A 22,773-nucleotide genomic window follows, 5' to 3' on the forward strand; every position below is an offset into this window, starting at 1 on the left:
CCTTTGGAGGTTTTCCATGCATGTCCAACTGGGAGGAGACCCCGGGGTAGACCCAGAACTCGCTGCAGGGACTACATGTCCAATGTGGCCTGGGAACGTCTTGGGATCCCCCAGGAGGAGCTGGAGGATGTAGCTGGGGAGAGGGACGTCTGGAGTGCCCTACTTAGCTTGCTGCCACCGCGACCCGACCCCGGAGAAGCGGCTGGAGATGAGATGAGATGGTTTTATTTGATGTTATTTTATTTCTCTCTCATATGTTCAAACCTATGCTTTCACAATATGTGCACATGTACATCACGCAGTTAAAGCTCACTAAATTGAACTGGAATGAATTGAGAGAGAGAGACAGACAGAGAGAGACGCGACGGAGAGAGAGATGGGAGAGACCGAGAGAGACAGACAGAGGGCGAGAGAGACAGACAGAGGGTGAGAGAGACAGACAGAGGGTGAGAGAGACAGACAGAGGGTGAGACTTGTGCTTCTTACAGGCGGCTGCGTTGCCGCTGTCTTTTGTTTGGCAGGTCTGTCTGGCTTGACGCCACGCTGCCTCGTGCCCAACCCTTTAATCAGGACAGCGGGGTGTCGGGGAGGCGGGGGGTAGGTGGGGTGAGGGTTTTTTTGGAAAGCCTTCTATCAAGCGGTGATCTTGGCAAAACCACGGGCCATTCATCCGATACCGAGAACCACCGGGCGGCACAGGAATCCTATTGGTTGGCCGGCCCGAAACTTCTTTCATATGTTGGTTCTCCTGCCAGGGGGTTGTGTGTGTGTGTGTGTGTGTGTGTGTGTGTGTGTGGTGGTGGTGGTGGGGGGGGGGTAGTTGGCCTCCACTCTACCAGAAGAGGAAGGAAGAGAGGAAGAGCTTTAATGTTGGAACTTGCCAACCTGCACACATTTCATCAGAGACAGACGAAGAGACAGAGCTGACAGCGTTGTGGGATACATAGATAGATAGATGGACAGACAGACAGACAGACAGACAGACAGACAGATAGATACATAGATAGACAGATGGATAGATGGATGGATAGATAGATAGATAGATAGATAGATAGATAGATAGATAGATAGATAGATAGATAGATAGATAGATAGATAGATGGACGGATAGATAGACGGATAGATAGACGGATAGATGGACGGATAGATGGACGGATAGATGGACGGATAGATAGATAGATAGATAGATAGATAGATAGATAGATAGATAGATAGATAGATAGATAGATAGATAGATAGATAGATAGATAGATAGATAGATAGATAGATAGATAGATAGATAGATAGATAGATAGATAGATAGATAGATAGACAGATGGATGGACAGATAGATGGATGGACAGATAGATGGACAGACAGACAGATAGATAGATAGATAGATAGATAGATAGATAGATAGATAGATAGATAGATAGATAGATAGATAGATAGATAGATGGACAGATGGACAGATGGACAGATAGATACTTCAGGTGTAGTATGGTTGTAGTTGAAACCGTCTATTCTGCTGTTGTAGATCTTGGTGTCACAGACTAGTTCTGTCCACCCGCTGTTATGACACATTTAACGATCTGAATTTGTGTGACTGAGCAGAAGACGTAGAAGACATGATGGGCTGTGAGCAGAGAGTTGAGGGACAGGAAAGCTCTCCGACACTTGTCACGGTCGACGGTTTCATTTGAGTCTCATCGGCTCAGCTCAGCAAACGTGCACCTCCGTGAACGGCGGTCGGAGCAGGAAACTCCTCCTTTCAAGCCGGTCTCTCTAATTCACCGGCCGGGCCAGCCTTACCCAGAACCCACCGCCGTTCGGCCGGGGAGCGTCGCTCATTTCCCTCCCCTGCCCGGCTTGTGACGTCACCTGTTTGACCCCGCCCACAGGAGATCCCCCTGTCGGAGATCCTCCAGGTGGAGGCGGCGCGGGACTTCGTCAGCCTGGCGCAGAGCAGCAACCCGCACTGTTTCGAGGTGATCACGTCCAGCGTGGTGTTCTACGTGGGCGAGAACAACGGCAGCGTGCACACCAACCCCGTGCTGGCAGCCTCCGGCGTCGGGCTGGACGTTGCCCAGAGCTGGGAAAAGGCCATCCGACAGGCCCTGATGCCCGTCACCCCCCAGCCCAGCGTCTGCAGCGGCCCGGGGCAGGGCAAAGACCACAGTGAGTAATGACCACCGTCGGCCATGCAGTCACTCGCTATAGAGAGCTGGAGTCTATCCCAGCATGCAGTGTGACAGGAGGAAGGAAAACACCCAGGACAGGTCACTAGTCCACCACAGGACACACACACACCGTTCCTATCCATGGAACATTCAAGATAGGCTTCCCAGACACAGATTCAGACTAGTCCTGGACTACATTGGCTTTTGTGTGTAGAATCTCCATTCAAAGTTCCGATTAAAGCCGATGCCAGAAACTTTCCCAGTTTTCATCCCATCTCCTCGTCTGAGGGGAAAATATTTGGCATTTTCCCCAATTTTCAGATGACAATTCCATACAGTCCAGGCTGGCCATTGTTGTGTATGTTGTAGTTAAAGTTAGGTCTGTTTGTGTTATTAGTGTTGTTTTGCTAAAATGTTACTTCTCCCTTAGCTAAGTCCAGTGACTACACCTCCTCCTGGTGTCTGTAAAGCTTTAATACTAACTAGGGCGTCCAGGTAGCGTGGCGGTCTATTCTGTTGCCTACCAACACGGGGATCGCTGGTTCGAATCCCCGTGTTACCACCGGCTTGGTCGGGCATCCCAACAGACGCGATTGGCCGTGTCTGTGGGTGGGAAGCCGGATGTGGGATGTGTGTCCTGGTTGCTGCACTAGCGCCTCCTGTGGTCGGTCAGGGCACCTGTTTGGGGGGGAATAGCGTGAGCCTCCCACGTGCTGTGTCCCCCTGGTGAAACTCCTCACTGTCAGGTGAAAGGAAGCGGCTGGTGACTTCACGTGTATCGGAGGAGACGTGGTAGTCCGCGGAGGAGGTGGAGCAGCGACCGGGACGGCTCGGAGCAGTGGGGTAGCTGGCCGGATACAGTTACATCTTTTATTGCCTCCTCCCATACCTGTGGAGTCACCAGCCGCTTCTTTTCACCTGACAGTGAGGAGTTTCACCTTGGGGACGTAGCACGTGGGAGGATCATGCTATTCCCCCCAGTCCCCCCCTCCTGAACAGGCACCCCAGCCCACCAGAGGAGGCGCTAGTGCAGCGACCGGGACACATTCCCACACTTCCCACCCGCAGACACGGCCACTTGTGCCCAACCAAGCCCTCGGGGGCAACACGAGGATTCGAACTGGCGATCTCCACGTTGGTAGGCGAAGGGATAGACCGCTACGCCACCCGGACGCTGGAGTTACGTAAACTTCTGCATGATGGTCGAACAGCTGATGATCTAACCGATGACCGACTTTCTCTTGCAGAGCGGTTATTGATCACTCGCGACCCGATCAATAACCGGCTTGTCAGCGGAAACTCGATCTGTAGACGGCGTCTCGCGCACCGAGCTCCTCTTTTAGTTGCGTGGCCTCGGCTTCTCGACTCAGAGAATGGTTGATGTGAAAGTAGATCTCGTCTCAGCCGTGGTTTAGCTCGATTAATTTGCATTCAGAGAACATCAAATGCGGCGATGACGGCAACCCTTTTACTTCTGCAAGGGGCGAAACAAGACTCGACTCTGGTGAGACGTAAGTGGGGGTGATCCCGTCTAGAGACTTCTCCAATGGCTGCCAGCAATGTTTTAGTCATTATCACCGTATGAAAGAATCTACCAGTTGTCTGTCCACCGGGACGCCGGTGGCAGAAGTAACGTTTGCTGATGACATGTCTGTCTCCACCAACAAGTCAGTGTGGACCGTGAGTCGAGTGATTTGATGGTGACCACGTTCCATCATGCAGAGACGACGCCTGACAACGGGTTTTAAACATGCGGTTGATGTGTGGACCTTGGGTGTGTGCTTTTCATGCTCGTGGCTCTTATTTACTTTTGCCATTTGTCTCTTCTCTCCTCAGAGGATCTGTCCATCAGCATATCAGGGTCGAACTCCCAGATAAAAGAGAACGTGGTACGTTTGTGATTATTCTGTTTGAAGGTTTTACTCCTAAAGTGTCGCTTTACAGGGTCGGGTTAAGATGTTTTCCACTTGCAAGACTGACCTGGTTGGAGGTGGGACTCGGGCGCAGACACAAACGAGGCTGAGAAATGTGGTGGTTTGAAACCTGGAAAGGCCTTTACTTGCGAACATCGACGAGAATACAGAAATAAAGCAGAGCAGACCAAAACCTGCATGGCAGCTGTTGCACGGATCAAAACCTGAGACCAGGCAAGGCAGGGAAGTAAAAACGAGTAGTGAGGAAAGAAGCGGCGCGGCGGCCCAGTGGTTAGCGCTGTCGCCTCGCAGCAAGAAGGTCCTGGGTTCGAACCCCGGGGTTGTCCAACCTTGTGGGTCATCCCAGGTCCTTTCTGTGTGGGGTTTGCGTGTTCTGCCCGTGTCCGCGGTGGGTTTTCTCCGGGTGCTCTGGTTTCCCCCACCATCAAAAAGACATGTTAGTGCTCCTGTCTGTGCCTGTAAAGGACCTTTACTGTAGCCCAGCAGACTGCCAGTGTCTGTTACAGTTCATCTTTACTCGTCTGTAAGTGGTTTTGTAAGTTTAAGTCATTAGTTTATATATCCAGGTCGACGCTCTTATTTTGAAAGGTTAATGTCGCGCAGTGCCAGAAACAAAGACATGACCAACCTTGTGCCCTTATCAGCCAGGTGCTAAGCATTTAAGCTAGTTCAAAATTAGCGGACGAATCTGCTTTATACAGACACATGAGGATATGTACACCTTTCCTTTGTTTACGACTTTTCCAGCCCTTTACGGTTCATTTAACAGGTTTTTGGCACTGCGCGGCCGCAACCTTTCAAAATAAGAGCGTCGACCGTAATATATATAAATGCATGACATTATTAATGAGTTAAACTACTAAAACACTTAGAGACGAGTAAACATGAAATGCTGTAGGTGCTGGGCTACATTAAAGGTCCTTTACCGTGCCCCTGACCGCGGCCTGGCAAGACCAACTGGAGTTGGACCCCGGGCGATGCATGGCGGCCGCCCACTGCTCCTAGCTACAGCGGCGTCGCAGTAGGGGAGGAAAGGGGAAGGACCTACCAGGACCCAGGAGGGGGGAGTGGGGGAGGGGGGCGCGGGAAGCCTGGAATTAAAAGTTTATTTTGGTTTGCGAATTTTTATGTCTAACTAATTAGTGTCATAACTTCAGTTAAAACTGGCTCAACACATCGGTTGAGAGACTTGAAAGAAAACAGTGGAGGCTCTCTGAGGCCCCTCACACCCTTTACACAAGGTGCGAAATGGTTTAGTTCACGTCATGGGTGTCGGCATCAGCACCCTAAGATGCATCAAAGTTTGAAGTGATACTATACATTTTTTCAATCACTGCAAGATGGTTAAGTTAGGTTAAGTTAGGTTAAGTTAGGTTAATGTGCTGTGATTGTAATTATTATACAGTATGCTAGAACTCAAAGAAGTGATGCGTGAGAGACAAAAGAGGAAAGGGGCCTCCAGAGACTGCTTATGGATAGGGCCCAGAATTTTGTGCAACACCCCTGCCTAGCTACACAGCTAGGATGGGTTAAAGGCAGAGGAGGAATTGCCCCACGGGGACTGATAAAACTAGTAGAAAGGCAGTGAGCTGTGAGCAGGGCTAGACATCAGAGAAGCCTTGAGGTAAACATGACAAAAGAAGCATGGTCCAGACACGATGAGCGACTCCCCGGTCTGACACGATGAGCGACTCCCCAGTCTGACACGATGAGCGACTCCCCAGTCTGACATGATGAGCGACTCCCCAGTCTGACCCGATGAGCGACCCCCCAGTCTGACCCGATGAGCGACTCCCCAGTCTGACACGATGAGCGACCCCCCAGTCTGACACGATGAGCGACCCCCCAGTCTGACACGATAAGCGACTCCCCAGTCTGACACGATGAGTGACTCCCCAGTCTGACCCGATGAGCGACTCCCCAGTCTGACACGATGAGCGATCCCCCAGTCTGACCCGATGAGCGACCCCCCAGTCTGACATGATGAGCGACTCCCCAGTCTGACACGATGAGCGACTCCCCAGTCTGACATGAGCGACCCCCCCCCAGTCTGACCCGATGAGCGACCCCCCCCCCAGTCTGACACGATGAGCGACTCCCCATTCTGACACGATGAGCGACTCCCCAGTCTGACACGATGAGCGACTCCCCAGTCTGACATGAGCGACCCCCCCCCCAGTCTGACCCGATGAGCGACCCCCCCCCCAGTCTGACACGATGAGCGACTCCCCATTCTGACACGATGAGCGACTCCCCAGTCTGACACGATGAGTGACTCCCCAGTCTGACATGAGCGACCCCCCCCCAGTCTGACCCGATGAGCGACCCCCCCCCCCAGTCTGACACGATGAGCGACCCCCCAGTCTGACCCGTTGAGCGACCCCCCAGTCTGACACGATGAGCGACTCCCCAGTCTGACACGATGAGCGACTCCCCAGTCTGACACGATGAGCGACTCCCCATTCTGACACGATGAGCGACTCCCCAGTCTGACACGATGAGTGACTCCCCAGTCTGACATGAGCGACCCCCCCCCCCAGTCTGACCCGATGAGCGACCCCCCCCCAGTCTGACACGATGAGCGACCCCCCAGTCTGACCCGATGAGCGACCCCCCAGTCTGACATGATGAGCGACTCCCCAGTCTGACACGATGAGCGGCCCCCCCAGTCTGACCCGATGAGCGACTCCCCAGTCTGACACGATGAGCGACCCCCCAGTCTGACACGATGAGCGACCCCCCAGTCTGACACGATGAGCGACCCCCCAGTCTGACATGATGAGCGACTCCCCAGTCTGACACGATGAGCGACTCCCCAGTCTGACACGATGAGCGACCCCCCCAGTCTGACATGAGCGACTCCCCAGTCTGACACGATGAGCGACCCCCCAGTCTGACATGAGCGACTCCCCAGTCTGACACGATGAGCGACCCCCCCAGTCTGACCCGATGAGCGACTCCCCAGTCTGACACGATGAGCGACTCCCCAGTCTGACACGATGAGCGACTCCCCCAGTCTGACACGATGAGCGACTCCCCAGTCTGACACGATGAGCGACTCCCCAGTCTGACACAATGAGCGACCCCCCAGTCTGACATGATGAGAGACTCCCCAGTCTGACCCGATGAGCGACTCCCCAGTCTGACATGATGAGCGACTCCCCAGTCTGACACGATGAGCGACTCCCCAGTCTGACACGATGAGCGACTCCCCCAGTCGGACACGATGAGCGACTCCCCAGTCTGACCCGATGAGCGACTCCCCAGTCTGACACGATGAGCGACCCCCCAGTCTGACATGATGAGAGACTCCCCAGTCTGACCCGATGAGCGACTCCCCAGTCTGACACGATGAGCGACCCCCCAGTCTGACACGATGAGCGACTCCCCAGTCTGACCCGATGAGCGACCCCCCAGTCTGACCCGATGAGCGACTCCCCCAGTCTGACCCGATGAGCGACTCCCCAGTCTGACCCGATGAGCGACACCCCAGTCTGACCCGATGAGCGACTCCCCAGTCTGACCCGATGAGCGACTCCCCAGTCTGACCCGATGAGCGACTCCCCAGTCTGACACGATGAGCGACCCCCCTAGTCTGACACGATGAGCGACTCCCCAGTCTGACCCGATGAGCGACTCCCCAGTCTGACCCGATGAGCGACTCCCCAGTCTGACCCGATGAGCGACTCCCCAGTCTGACCCGATGAGCGACTCCCCCAGTCTGACACGATGAGCGACCCCCCCAGTCTGACATGAGCGACTCCCCAGTCTGACACGATGAGCGACCCCCCAGTCTGACATGAGCGACTCCCCAGTCTGACACGATGAGCGACCCCCCCCAGTCTGACCCGATGAGCGACTCCCCAGTCTGACACGATGAGCGACCCCCCAGTCTGACATGATGAGCGACCCCCCAGTCTGACACGATGAGCGACTCCCCAGTCTGACCCGATGAGCGACCCCCCCAGTCTGACCCGATGAGCGACTCCCCAGTCTGACCCGATGAGCGACTCCCCAGTCTGACACGATGAGCGACCCCCCAGTCTGACATGAGCGACTCCCCAGTCTGACACGATGAGCGACCCCCCCAGTCTGACCCGATGAGCGACTCCCCAGTCTGACACGATGAGCGACCCCCCAGTCTGACATGATGAGCGACCCCCCAGTCTGACACGATGAGCGACCCCCCAGTCTGACCCGATGAGCGACCCCCCAGTCTGACATGATGAACGACTCCCCAGTCTGACACGATGAGCGACCCCCCCAGTCTGACCCGATGAGCGACTCCCCAGTCTGACACGATGAGCGACCCCCCAGTCTGACATGAGCGACTCCCCAGTCTGACACGATGAGCGACCCCCCCAGTCTGACCCGATGAGCGACTCCCCAGTCTGACACGATGAGCGACTCCCCAGTCTGACACGATGAGCGACTCCCCCAGTCTGACACGATGAGCGACTCCCCAGTCTGACACGATGAGCGACTCCCCAGTCTGACACAATGAGCGACCCCCCAGTCTGACATGATGAGAGACTCCCCAGTCTGACCCGATGAGCGACTCCCCAGTCTGACATGATGAGCGACTCCCCAGTCTGACACGATGAGCGACTCCCCAGTCTGACACGATGAGCGACTCCCCCAGTCGGACACGATGAGCGACTCCCCAGTCTGACATGATGAGCGACCCCCCAGTCTGACACGATGAGCGACTCCCCAGTCTGACCCGATGAGCGACCCCCCAGTCTGACCCGATGAGCGACTCCCCCAGTCTGACCCGATGAGCGACTCCCCAGTCTGACCCGATGAGCGACACCCCAGTCTGACCCGATGAGCGACTCCCCCAGTCTGACCCGATGAGCGACTCCCCAGTCTGACCCGATGAGCGACTCCCCAGTCTGACCCGATGAGCGACTCCCCAGTCTGACACGATGAGCGACCCCCCTAGTCTGACACGATGAGCGACTCCCCAGTCTGACCCGATGAGCGACTCCCCAGTCTGACCCGATGAGCGACTCCCCAGTCTGACCCGATGAGCGACTCCCCAGTCTGACCCGATGAGCGACTCCCCCAGTCTGACACGATGAGCGACCCCCCCAGTCTGACATGAGCGACTCCCCAGTCTGACACGATGAGCGACCCCCCAGTCTGACATGAGCGACTCCCCAGTCTGACACGATGAGCGACCCCCCCAGTCTGACCCGATGAGCGACTCCCCAGTCTCACACGATGAGCGACCCCCCAGTCTGACATGATGAGCGACCCCCCAGTCTGACACGATGAGCGACTCCCCAGTCTGACACGATGAGCGACCCCCCAGTCTGACATGATGAGCGACTCCCCAGTCTGACATGATGAGCGACTCCCCAGTCTGACATGATGAGCGACTCCCCAGTCTGACATGATGAGCGACTCCCCAGTCTCACACGATGAGCGACCCCCCAGTCTGACACGATGAGCGACTCCCCAGTCTGACCCGATGAGCGACTCCCCAGTCTGACACGATGAGCGACCCCCCAGTCTGACATGATGAGCGACCCCCCAGTCTGACACGATGAGCGACTCCCCAGTCTGACACGATGAGCGACCCCCCAGTCTGACATGATGAGCGACCCCCCCAGTCTGACACGATGAGCGACTCCCCAGTCTGACATGATGAGCGACTCCCCAGTCTGACATGAGCGACTCCCCAGTCTGACACGATGAGCGACTCCCCAGTCTGACCCGATGAGCGACTCCCCCAGTCTGGCAAGGACACAGTGAAAGAGCAGGGTTACCTGGCTAATCCTGATGGGGGCAGGTGGGTGGTGATGAGAGGTGGAGGTTGAGGTTTAGCCGGAGGAGGGAGGCGCAGAAGGCATGAGTCCATCGCTGCTGTTGGGCAAATACCGGTCATATGTTAACACAACATGTATTCACTAATGAGGAATAGAGATTTTGTGTGCTCATTGAGAACCTTCATGTAAACCACTAAGCATTTGTGAGACACTCGGTTTATAAATCACCATGGAAACTTCACAACCAGTTGAAATTAGAAAAAAAGGGAAGACTACCAACACTGTATTCAGGAGCTGTTCTGTCATCTGACGACGCGTGACTTCCTGTTCTGTCTGTCTGGTCCAGGACATCAGCTCTGTGTACCAGATCTTTGCCGATGACGTCCTGGGGTCCGGTCAGTTCGGGATCGTCTATGGAGGTGAGACGGGGAGGAGAACTCATCTCAGCTTCATCTGTCTGTCTGTTCTTTTGTCCTCTTATAACATGCCCACATCTCAAATTAGTGCTGAAACGCTTAGTCGATTAATCAATTGGTAGACTGACAGATTATTAATCGATTACAGTTTTGATAGTCGATCAGCTGTTTGAGGTATTCATCAAGTAGAAATATCAATCATTTGTTGTTTGCCATTCTTTTCTTTTTTTTTTTGGTGATTTTTCCTCCTTTTTCTTCCAATTGTACTTGGACAATTACCCCACCCTTCCGAGCCGTCCCGGTCTCTGCTGCTCCACCCCCTCTTCTGATCCAGGGGGGCTGCAGACTACCACATGCCTCCTCCCATACATGTGGAGTCACCAGCCGCTTCTTTTCACCTGACAGTGAGGAGTTTCCTCTGACTTAGTCCAGTATGAAATGAATACTTTCTTGGCGGTTCCGACTATGTAAACAGCGTTTAAGAATTTTGATAACTTTGGACTCTGGAAAGTTAAAACGGCGTTCGTCTGTATTTTTGACTTTGATCAGCGCTGTTTCAGACAACAGCTCGCGGTTCACTTACGTTAGATACTTAATTGTTCAATAAAAGCCAACTTTATAATGTTACCCCCAAGTCTCAGTTGCAGTCGAAGAGGGTTTTACGTTCCCGTCGTGAAAAACGGGGCGATAGTAAAGACAGTCAACAAAATAAACACCAAAACTGAAGAAGAGTAAAACTTCTTCCACACCCCCACTGCCCCCAATGTGTTCACCACCCCCCCACCCCCGGTGAGCTCCTTGGACCCAAACCCTCCACCTTCGACGTACCCTTTCTCCACCTAGACGACAAGCACCTTCCCCTGCCTGACTGTGACTGCTGGCCAGGATAGGAGAGCTGGAGTGACTCCACCAATGGAAGGCTGCAGGCCCTGACGGTACCGGCCCCAGGGTTCTGGACCTGTGCCAGCCAGCTGTGTGCTATTCTGCAACACCTCCTCAACCTGAGCCTGAACCAGGAGGAAATCCCAGTGCTGTGGAAGACGTCTTGCCTATTTCCTGTTCCCAAGAAGACAACTCCATCTGGCCTTGATGACTATCGGCCCGTTGCCCTCACATCCCCTGTGATGAAGGTGCTGGAGAGGCTGGTCTTGGCCCACCTTAGACTGCGGGTGAAATCCTTGCTGGACCCTCTGCAGTTTGCCTACCAACCTCCTCTGGGAGTGGATGATGCCATTATCTAACTGTTGCAGCGAGCTCTCGCATCTGGTTGGAACCGGTTGCACTGTGAGAATCACATTCTTTGAATTCTCCCGTCCATTCACCATCATCCAGCCACCCCTGCTGAGGGAGAAGCTGCAAGTGATGGGGGTAGATATGCCCACCATCTGCTGGAATACTGAATACCTGATAGGCAGACCGCAGTTTGTCCAGCTGGGCGGTGTGTGTTCTGTCCAAAATTGGGGTGAGTAGTACAAGAGATGGTAGTGAGACCAGCTATGTTGTATGGTTTGGAGACAGTGGCACTGATGAAAAGACAGGAGGAGGAGCTGGAGGTGGCAGAGTTGAAGATGACAAGATTTTTATTGGGAGTGATGAAGAAGGACAGGATTAGGAACGAGTATATTAGAGGGACAGCTCAGGTTGGACGGTTTGGAGACAAAGCGAGAGAGGCAAGATGGAGATGGTTTGGACATGTGTGGAGGAGAGATGCTGGGTATACTGGGAGAAGGATGCTGAATATGGAGCTGCCAGGGAAGAGGAGAAGAGGAAGGCCAAAGAGGAGGTTTATGGAGGTGGTGAGGGAGGACATGCAGGTGGCTGGTGTGACAGAGGAAGATGCAGAGGACAGGAAGAAATGGAAACGGATGATCCGCTGTGGCGCCCTCTAGCGGGAGCAGCCGAAACTAGTAGCAGTAGTACAAGTACAAGAGCTCCACAGGGGACTATGCTGTCTCCCTTCCTTTTCACTTTGTACACCACAGACTTTCAGTATAACTGCGGGTCGTCCTGCTTGCAGAAGCTCTCTGAAGACTCTGCAGTGATTGGGTGTGTAAGTGATGGGCGGGCGGAGGAGTATAGTACTGCTGGTGGATGATGTTGTGGAGTGAGCTGGAAGAAATCCTCTGCTTCTGAATGTGGCCAAGACCAGGGAGCTGGTGAGCAACTTCGGTAGGGAGAGGACAGTTACACAACCCTTGTGTATTCTGGGAGAGGACATTGACGTGGTGGAGGACTACGAGTACCCGTGCATCCACATCGACCACAGACTGAACTGGAAGACAGACCCTGAGGCTGTCTATAAGAAGGGGATGAACAGACTATGTCCTGAGGGAGCTGAGATCCTTCAACGTGTGCAGCAAGATGTTGGGGATCTCCTACCGGTCTGTCGAGGCCAGGGCACTGCACTTCGCTGTGGTGTGCCGGGGGAGCAGCGCTGGAGCCGGCTACACCGACAGACTTGGTATGCTGATCAAGAAGTCAGGCTCTGTAATTGGCTGCAAACCTGACACCCTGAGGACACTGAGAAAACTGTTCTGCATTATGGATGGTCATCGCCACCCTCTCCACCACCTACTGGACGGACAGTGGAGCACTTTCTCTAACGGACTGCTTCAGCTTGGCTGTCACAAGGACCAATACAGGAACTCTTTCCTGCGTAAAGCAGTAACCCTCTGCAGCGCCTCACCTCTGTCGAACAGAGAACTGTCAGCTTCATAACCCTCTGCAGCGCCTCACCTCTGTCGAACAGAGAACTGTCAGCTTTATTGTTTCTGTCTCAACCAAACTCCTCTCCGTTTTGCTCCTTCACTAACTTTGCTCATGGTGAATTTGCACATTTTCGTACTCCTGCTCTACCTCATCGCATTTTTAAAACTCTAAATACATTGCACACTTAATGTATATAGTATGTTATCTTGTGTTTATATTTTATTATACTTATAGTGTATCATAGTTATTCTTTATGTTGTGTATTCTATACATTTTCTGTAGATAATTGTATTTATTTTATATTTTAATTTTTCATATTTTATATATATACTTTTTTTTTAATATATATATATTCTGTATTGGGCTATTTTATTTTATTTGTTTATTTTTCTACTGATTTATTCTTCTTTCTTCCAGTGTTTATGAATATTTACTGTGTATTTATTCCCGTGCAATGCCTGGATAGCCTGCTGCTATAACACAAGAATTTCCCAATTTGGGATCACTAAATATCTATCTATCTATCTATCTATCTATCTATCTATCTATCTATCTATCTATCTATCTATCTATCTATCTATCTATCTATCTATCTATCTATCTATCTATCTATCTATCTATCTATCTATCTATCTATCTATCTATCTGTCTGTCTGTCTGTCTGTCTGTCTGTCTGTCTGTCTGTCTGTCTGTCTGTCTGTCTGTCTGTCTGTCTGTCTGTCTGTCTGTCTGTCTGTCTGTCTGTCTGTCTGTCTGTCTGTCTGTCTGTCTGTCTGTCTGTCTGTCTGTCTGTCTGTCTGTCTGTCTGTCTAACATCCTGGGGGATAATTTGGTTGACTGTTGACTTGACTGACAAGAACAAATGAGAAGCTGTCAGATCCGTTGGTTTAAATAGTTAACACGAAAGAAAAACACAAGGCTACAGTCGATAGTGGCGAACCAGCAGGTTGTTCATGACTGACGTCATCAGGAAGACCTCAGATGCACATGTAGACCTGCCTTCTCTCAGCTGGTTTGTTCATGACGTTTGTTTTGGGGAAGGGATGGAGGGACAACTTGGGGAAAGGTTTCTCAAATATTTCTCACCAACTCTGATGGCTTCCGTTTCGCTGCTCCTTCCCGCTACACCGGCTTACTCTTGCTTTTCCCCAGGGAGACGGAAGGCCAGCTATCTTTCCGTCTCTGTACTGGTTGTAAGTCTTTACTGAGCAGACTCATCTTCTGTCTGTCTCGCGCTGAGAGACAGTGAAAACTTTCTTTTTTTGGTAACACTTTAGTATGGGGAACGTAGTCACCATTAATTAGGTGCTTATTAGCATGCAAATTAGCAACATATTGGCTCTTAATTGGTCACTATTACGTACTCATTAATGCCTTATTCTGCATGGCCTTATTATACAACCAGTAAGCCATTAGCTATGAGTTTTCCCTCTATAACCTCAGAAGTATTGCTTATTAGTAGTACCATCTCAATATGCTTTGCTTAGTATGGCCTTTATAAGGTGGTAGTACCACAAGAAGAGTTATTCTCCCTTACTAACACTTAATGAATATGGGGTAACACTTTAGTATGGGGAACATAGTCACCATTAATTAGGTGCTGATTAGCATGCAAATTAGCAACATATTGGCTCTTAATTGGTCATTATTACGTACTCGTTAATGCCTTATTCTGCATGGCCTTATTATACAACCAGTAAGCCGTTAACTATGAGTTTTCCCTCTATAGCCTCAGAAGTATTGCTTATTAGTAGTACCATCTCAATATGCTTTGCTTAGTATGGCCTTTATAAGGTGGTTGTACCACAAGAAGAGTTATTCTCCCTTACTAACACTTAATGAATATGGTCTGTTCTTACATAACAACACACAAAACTACAAGTGTTCATAGTGTTACATTACTCTAAATTAAGTTTTTGTTACTCAGCATATGTTCCCCATACTAAAGTGACATCTTGATCATTACTAATTCACTAGTAATTAAGTTTGTGTTACTTAGAATATGTTCCCCATACTAAAGTGACATCTTGATCATTACTAATTCACTAGTAATTAAGTTTGTGTTACTTAGAATATGTTCCCCATACTAAAGTGACATCTTGATCATTACTAATTCACTAGTAATTAAGTTTGTGTTACTTAGAATATGTTCCCCATACTAAAGTGACATCTTGATCATTACTAATTCACTAGTAATTAAGTTTGTGTTACTTAGAATATGTTCCCCATACTAAAGTGACATCTTGATCATTACTAATTCACTAGTAATTAAGTTTTTCTACGTTCCCCATACTAAAGTGTTACCCTTTTTTTTTATTAACTCTCTACGGCTTGTAGGTAAACACAGGAAGTCTGGCAGAGACGTCGCGATCAAAATCATCGACAAGATGAGGTTCCCCACCAAACAGGAGAGCCAGCTGAGGAACGAGGTGGCCATCCTTCAGGTACCAGATGCTGCCATGGACTTCACCGGCTCTGGCGGCTTCACTTCTTCACCAAACACGATTCACATGAACCACATCCAAATCGATATCCGTGGCCCCCCCCCATTCCTTACCTTAGCTGCAGTACGAGGTGTATAGATGTTTTGACGGTCATTGGTACATTCATAATTTTTGCAAATGTTTTTAATTTTTCCCCCTTTTAATCATTTTGTTCATGTCCTGATGTCTCTACGCTGACTAGCCCACCCACGCTAATCCCCAGTGTGTGTAGGTTGGTAATATATTGAATGAAATGGCCAAACTTGTCTCAGATGTCATGAGTACATCCGTCAGGTGTAGGTTATAGGTGTGGCTTTGTGGTTTAGCTTTTCCTGTTATTTTCCTGAGGAAATACGTGGAGGTTTGATGTCGGCGTTTGACGTCTTTCAGAACCTGCACCACCCCGGCATCGTGAATCTGGAGTGTATGTTTGAGACGCCGGAGCGAGTGTTTGTGGTGATGGAGAAACTTCACGGCGACATGTTGGAGATGATCTTGTCCAGCGAGAGGAGCCGGCTCCCGGAGAACCTCACCAAGTTCCTGGTCACACAGGTCAGCCTCGATGCCGATGGGCCCCCAAACAGTGGCCCGGGGGCCTCGCAGGGTCCCCGGGGTATTGAAGCGTGAGCGGTGAGAGACTGACGAAGGAAACGCCGCAGATCCGTCAGATCCCTAAATTCATTCTAGATTTGATGATGAAATATCATAACGTCCATAAGGAAGTGCAGAAATGGGACAGGAATTACTACTGCTATTACAAAAGCTTTTTTTATTTCATAATTTGTTGTTTTCCTTCAGCTTCATCCAACATTTTCCTGAAAGTGGCATACGGGTAGTATAGCGGTCTAGTCCATTACCTACCAATGCGGGGGTCGCCTGTTCAAATCTCCGTGTTACCTCCAGCTTGGTCGGGTGTCCCTACAGACACAATTGGCCTCGTCTGCTGGTGGGAAGCCGGATGTGGGTATGTGTCCTGGTCGCTGCACTAGCGCCTCCTCTGGTCGGTCGGGACGCCTGTTCGGGGGGGGGGAGGGGCAACTGGGGGGAATAGCATGATCCTCCCATGCGCTACGTCCCCCTGGTGAAACTCCTCACTGTCAGGTGAAAAGAAGCGGCTGGTGACTCCACATGTATGGGAGGAGGCATGTGGTGGTCTGCAGCCCTCCCCGGATCAGCAGAGGGGGTGGAGGAGCAGAGACCGGGACGGCTCGGAAGAGTGGGGTAATTGGCCAACTGCAATTGTGAGAAAAGGGGGAAAAAATCCAAAAACGAAAAATGTTTTCCCTAAAAGCGCTTGATGGAAATGTAGGAAGAGCTGCCCTCTCCCAGAAACCTCGGTGGCTGGTCATGTGTTGAACAAAGAGCTGCCAGCAAACTCACTTTAAGTCTAGATGCCACAGGAGGTACCACATATGACCGACCCCGTCATGGTGGATCTTATTCTTCGTCTTTCTTTCTGCCGACAGATTCTGGTGGCTCTGCGACATCTCCATTTTAAGAACATCGTCCACTGCGACCTGAAGCCCGAGAACGTTCTCCTGGCCTCGGCAGAACCTTACCCTCAGGTGTGGACCAAAGCCTCTCTGAAGCTGTCGGATATGAGAAGGTTTGATTGAAGGACCAGGGCTCCAGGGACGCCGTGTGTTCGTTGAAGACCAGCAGGCCTTGTTAACCTCCAGGGCTTCTGCTGGTTCTTCCTGTACAGTATTTGCAATGCGTTCCCTGTCAGGATCCTGTAAATCCGGGGTTGTCTGACACGGTTGACCTGCAAGGTGAAGCCTCGGGAAATAATACATTTAAGATAGACCTTATTCATCTCTGTTTCATTAACATGTACTTTTTACTTATTCTTCCTGGTCCCGTGAAACGTCTTCTCCTACCGAGTCTGTTCTCGGGAACTGGGAATTCTAGTGAACCTCAGGACCCAAAGTTTCTGTTACTGTAAAACAGTCAGCCAGATCCTGCACAAACAGTAGGGGAGGTTTCTTGTCATCTAATCATAACAGGGCAATATCTCCAAAAGCTTTATATCTTCTTAATTTCACTCTCCAATGTGAGTACTGTATACAGACCACCAGGTAGTTCCCGTCCTTTCCTATTGTAGACTCGTTCAGCTCCTCCTTATACCACACACCCACACGTCAGTATCAATATCTTAACTATCACGTGATAATCAGGAACACTTTAGTTGTCATTTCACCTCATGTACTTACATGATGTATGTATGTATGTACATTATGTATGTACATGTTGTACTTATACATATATATAATATATAATAATATGATTAACAGTTTTTTTTTTCCGGAAACCATCAATGGTGTTGATAAAAGTGCTCAACAAATGAGGAGTGGAATATATATATATATATATCCATCCATCCATCCATCCATCCATCCATCCATCCATTATCCAAGCCCCTCTATATAGTGCAGTGTAATCTAATTTTCGGTAAAGGTACAATCCACAGTTGAGACACACTTCCTGTCCAGCTCACCTCTTCCTGTTGAGTCTTCAGCCGTCTCCATTTCTCAAACAAGGTCACATTGTTGACTCCACAGTGAGATACCTCATGTTTGTCGTTGTCAGTAGAGCATTTGTGTTGTGTCGGTACACAACACTACGGGCTGTACTTGCAACCGTCCAGCTGTTAAAATCTGTCCTCCGTCTGGCCTCAGGTGAAGCTGTGTGACTTTGGCTTCGCCCGGATCATCGGGGAGAAGTCCTTCAGGCGCTCGGTGGTGGGGACCCCGGCCTACCTGGCCCCCGAGGTGCTGCGCAGCAAAGGCTACAACCGCTCACTGGACATGTGGTCCGTCGGGGTCATCGTCTACGTCAGCCTGAGTGGGACGTTCCCCTTCAACGAGGATGAGGACATCAACGATCAGATCCAGAACGCCGCCTTCATGTACCCCCCGAACCCCTGGAGGGACATCTCAGGCGAGGGTGAGGGACTTCTTCTTCTTTTTTTTTAACAGATCACTTTATTGATTTTCCATTGCAAATGCAAAAGTACAATAAATGTAGTGAACACCGGAATTTATTTTCCCAATCCCACCCAACCCCAAGCCCCTTCCTTAACCTCCGGCTGCTAAACTTCAGAAAGTAGAAGACGCTAACGGACAAACAACATATGGACAGAAAAGCAACACACAAAGTTCGATATAAATATCAACAACAAAAAAGAGCCACAAAAGCACTTAGGGCGGTTGGTCCTGATGACACACCTGTGGCGGCGTGGAGGCGTTTAGGGTGGTGTTTAGTGACGTTTCCCAGGTTTCAGAGGTCAGCGGCTGAAACTCTCCGTTGCACAGCAGCAGTTTTATCGGCAGGAGAATGGATCTCCTCCTACGAGGAGTCGCCGCTGCTGACTGAAGGTGTTGAGCTATTCCTTTTTTTTATATATACAAATTTGGTAACACTTTAGTATGGGGAACGTAGTCACCATTAATTAGGTGCTTATTAGCATGCAAATTAGCAACATGTTGGCTCTTAATTGGTCATTATTACGTACTCGTTAATGCCTTATTCTGCATGGCCTTATTATACAACCAGTAAGCCATTAACTATGAGTTTCCCCTCTATAACCTCAGAAGTATTGCTTATTAGTAGTACCACCTCAATATGCTTTGCTTAGTATGGCCTTTATAAGGTGGTAGTACCACAAGAAGAGTTATTCTCCCTTACTAACACTTAATGAATATGGTCTGTTCTTACATAACAACACACAAAACTACAAGTGTTCATAGTGTTAAATTACTGTATATTAAGTTTTTGTTACTTAGAATATGTTCCCCATACTAAAGTGACATCTTGATCATTACTAATTCACTAGTAATTAAGTTTTTTTACTTAGAATATGTTCCCCATACTAAAGTGTTACCAAATTTATTTCTGATTTTTACATTTTTTCTTCCCAATTTAGCGGCCAATCGCTTCCTATTTTAGTTCAAACCCCCACCCTCGTACTGCATGCGTTCGCCAACTGCGTCTCTCCGGCCGGCAGTCTCGAAGGAGTCGCCTCGCCACCTTCGTGACAAGGCGACTCCAGGCCGAACCACTGCTTTTTCCGACACACACAGAGACACATTCATGTGACGAACACAAGCCGACTCCGCCCCCCTCCCGAAGACAGCGTTGCCAATGATTGCCGCTTCGTCGAGTCCGGCCATAGTCGGGTCTGACGAGACCGGGGCGTGAACCCCCGGTCCCCAGTGGGCAACTGCATCAACACAAAGCCGACGCTTAGACCGCTACACCACCGCGGACTGTGTCGAGCTATTCCTGAATGCCCGCGATGATTTTAATTTTGTGTTTCCCGGCAGCCGTGGACCTGATCAATAACCTCCTGCAGGTGAAGATGAGGAAACGCTACAGCGTGGCCAAGTCCCTCAGTCACCCCTGGCTTCAGGTCAGTTCTGCACCTCCTCACCGCAGCACGAGTAGCTCACAGGAGATCTAGTTGTGATTCAGCCTGTCGGCTCCGCTGATTTAACCCTGACTGAGATCTTCTCACGTCAGCTTATCTTCTACAACAGGGGGCAGTGTCTTTTCCAAAAAATGGTTTGTTTCTTTCATACCTGAAAAGGGTGCCTAGTCCCTCCAGGAATATCAGTGAGTACATTTGCCTCTGAGGGGCGACACACACACACGGCACAGAAGCAGAGCGGCGAGCTCCATGACTTTTGAGCGCCACGCACAGCAAGCGTCAGCCGATTCCCATCCGGTATGAGAGGCGCCGTGTTCACCGCTGCTCTGCAACACCAGCAAGCATCTTTTTTCCCCCCACAGAAAATACATGTAGGCGCATAGGAGCACGTCAGCACCCTGGAATAAACACTGCTCTTAGAATTTACAGCCGAGGAGACAAAAATCAACTCGAGTCTCGGTGCTGCCGGTGTGGGCGTCTCTATATTGAAATGAATGAATGTCCTTATTGTCGCATGTCAGCCTGGCACCAGCCCTATATTGAAGTCAGTATGTCACAATGGGGCGGCACGGTGGCGCAGTGGTTAGCACGGTGGCTTCACAGCAAGAAGGTTCTGGGTTCGAGCCCCAGAGTAGTCCAACCTTGGAGGTCGTCCCGGGTCGTCCCCTGTGTGGAGTTTGCATGTTCTCCCCGGGTCTGTGTGGGTTTCCTCCGGGGGCTCCAGTTTCCTCCCACAGTCCAGAGACATGTAGGTCAGGTGAATCGGCCGTACTAAATTGTCCCTAGGTGTGTGTTTGTGTGTCTAGTGTGGCTGTATTGTGGATGTAGTGTGACTGTATTGTGGATGTAGTGTGGCTGTATTGTGGATGTAGTGTGGCTGTATTGTGGATGTAGTGTGGCTGTATTGTGGGTGTAGTGTGGTTGTAGTGTGACTGTATTGTGGATGTAGTGTGGCTGTATTGTGGATGTAGTGTGGCTGTATGGGGGATGTAGTGTGGGTGTAGTGTGGATGTAGTGTGGTTGTATTGTGGATGTACTGTGGGTGTAGTATGGCTGTATTGTGGGTGTAGTGTGGATGTAGTGTGGCTGTATTGTGGATGTAGTGTGGGTGTAGTGTGGGTGTAGTATGGCTGTATTTTGGGTGTAGTGTGGATGTATTGTGTGTGGCTGTATTGTGGATGTAGTGTGGCTGTACTGTGGGTGTAGTATGGCTGTATTTTTGGTGTAGTGTAGCTGTATTGTGGCTGTACTGTGGGTGTAGTGTGGGTGTAGTATGGCTGTATTGTGGGTGTAGTGTGGCTGTATTGTGGGTGTAGTGTGGATGTATTGTGTGTGGCTGTATTGTGGCTGTATTGTGGCTGTACTGTGGGTGTAGTGTGGATGTAGTGTGGATGTATTGTGGCTGTACTGTGGGTGTAGTGTGGCTGTATTGTGGGTGTAGTGTGGCTGTAATGTGGATGTAATGTGGCTGTATTGTGTTTGTAGTGTGGCTGTATTGTGGCTGTATTGTGGCTGTACTGTGGGTGTAGTGTGGCTGTATTGTGGGTGTAGTGTGGATGTAATGTGGCTGTATTGTGGCTGTATTGTGGGTGTAGTGCGACTGTATTGTGGATGTAGTGTGGGTGTTTTGTGGATGTACTGTGGGTGTAGTGTGGCTGTATTGTGGGTGTACTGTGGGTGTAGTGTGGCTGTTTTGTGGATGTAATGTGGCTGTATTGTGGCTGTATTGTGGGTGTAGTGCGACTGTATTGTGGATGTAGTGTGGCTGTTTTGTGGATGTACTGTGGGTGTAGTATGGCTGTGTTGTGAATGTAGTGTGGCTGTAGTGTGGCTGTATTGTGGATGTGTGGATGGATGTGGGGCAGCTGGATAATGAAAACAGTGAAAACAGCTGGATAATGTTTGGTTATAACAGCGTGGTGTATGGACAGCTGTGTAGGGTTGATGGTTGAGATGCTGGTCTGAGGCTTTCCCTGTCATGATGTGGTGGATGTGTTCCTGTCAGAGGAAATGACTCCTGTCCTGCCCCGTCTCTGCTTCATGTGAGGGTAAATGACTCCTCTCCTGCCCCGTCTCTGCTTCATGTGATGCTAAATGACTCCTCTCCTGCCCCATCTCTGTTTCATGTGATGGTAAATGACTCCTCTCCTGCCCCGTCTCTGCATCATGTGATGCTAAATGACTCCTGTCCTGCCCCGTCTCTGCTTCATGTGATGCTAAATGACTCCTGTCCTGCCCCGTCTCTGCATCATGTGATGCTAAATGACTCCTCTCCTGCCCCGTCTCTGCTTCATGTGATGCTAAATGACTCCTGTCCTGCCCCGTCTCTGCTTCATGTGATGCTAAATGACTCCTGTCCTGCCCCATCTCTGCTTCATGTGATGCTAAATGACTCCTCTCCTGCCCCGTCTCTGCATCATGTGATGCTAAATGACTCCTGTCCTGCCCCGTCTCTGCTTCATGTGAGGGTAAATGACTCCTCTCCTGCCCCGTCTCTGCTTCATGTGATGCTAAATGACTCCTCTCCTGCCCCGTCTCTGTTTCATGTGATGCTAAATGACTCCTCTCCTGCCCCATCTCTGCTTCATGTGATGCTAAATGACTCCTCTCCTGCCCCGTCTCTGCTTCATGTGATGCTAAATGACTCCTCTCCTGCCCCGTCTCTGCTTCATGTGATGCTAAATGACTCCTCTCCTGCCCCGTGTCTGCTTCATGTGAGGGTAAATGACTCCTCTCCTGCCCCGTCTCTGCTTCATGTGATGGTAAATGACTCCTCTCCTGCCCCGTCTCTGCTTCATGTGATGGTAAATGACTCCTCTCCTGCCCCGTCTCTGCTTCATGTGATGGTAAATGACTCCTCTCCTGCCCC

General features: G+C 50.5%; 1 protein-coding gene across 2 annotated transcripts in view; it reads left to right on the forward strand.

Annotated features, from left to right (window-relative positions):
- The window catches only part of LOC130124757 (serine/threonine-protein kinase D3-like), a 116,057-nt gene that overhangs the window by 85,018 nt on the left and 8,266 nt on the right, over positions 1 to 22,773 (forward strand). For both annotated transcript variants that reach the window (XM_056294102.1, XM_056294103.1), the window contains exons 11-18: positions 1,881 to 2,157; positions 3,996 to 4,048; positions 10,214 to 10,286; positions 15,330 to 15,436; positions 15,866 to 16,027; positions 16,942 to 17,040; positions 18,154 to 18,421; positions 19,801 to 19,886. In XM_056294102.1, coding sequence (XP_056150077.1) covers positions 1,881 to 2,157; positions 3,996 to 4,048; positions 10,214 to 10,286; positions 15,330 to 15,436; positions 15,866 to 16,027; positions 16,942 to 17,040; positions 18,154 to 18,421; positions 19,801 to 19,886 — 1,125 coding nt within the window. The remainder of the gene's footprint in view (positions 1 to 1,880; positions 2,158 to 3,995; positions 4,049 to 10,213; positions 10,287 to 15,329; positions 15,437 to 15,865; positions 16,028 to 16,941; positions 17,041 to 18,153; positions 18,422 to 19,800; positions 19,887 to 22,773) is intronic.

Source organism: Lampris incognitus, chromosome 15 (genome assembly GCF_029633865.1).
Source record: "Lampris incognitus isolate fLamInc1 chromosome 15, fLamInc1.hap2, whole genome shotgun sequence".
In the NCBI taxonomy this organism is placed as follows: Eukaryota; Metazoa; Chordata; class Actinopteri; order Lampriformes; family Lampridae; genus Lampris; species Lampris incognitus.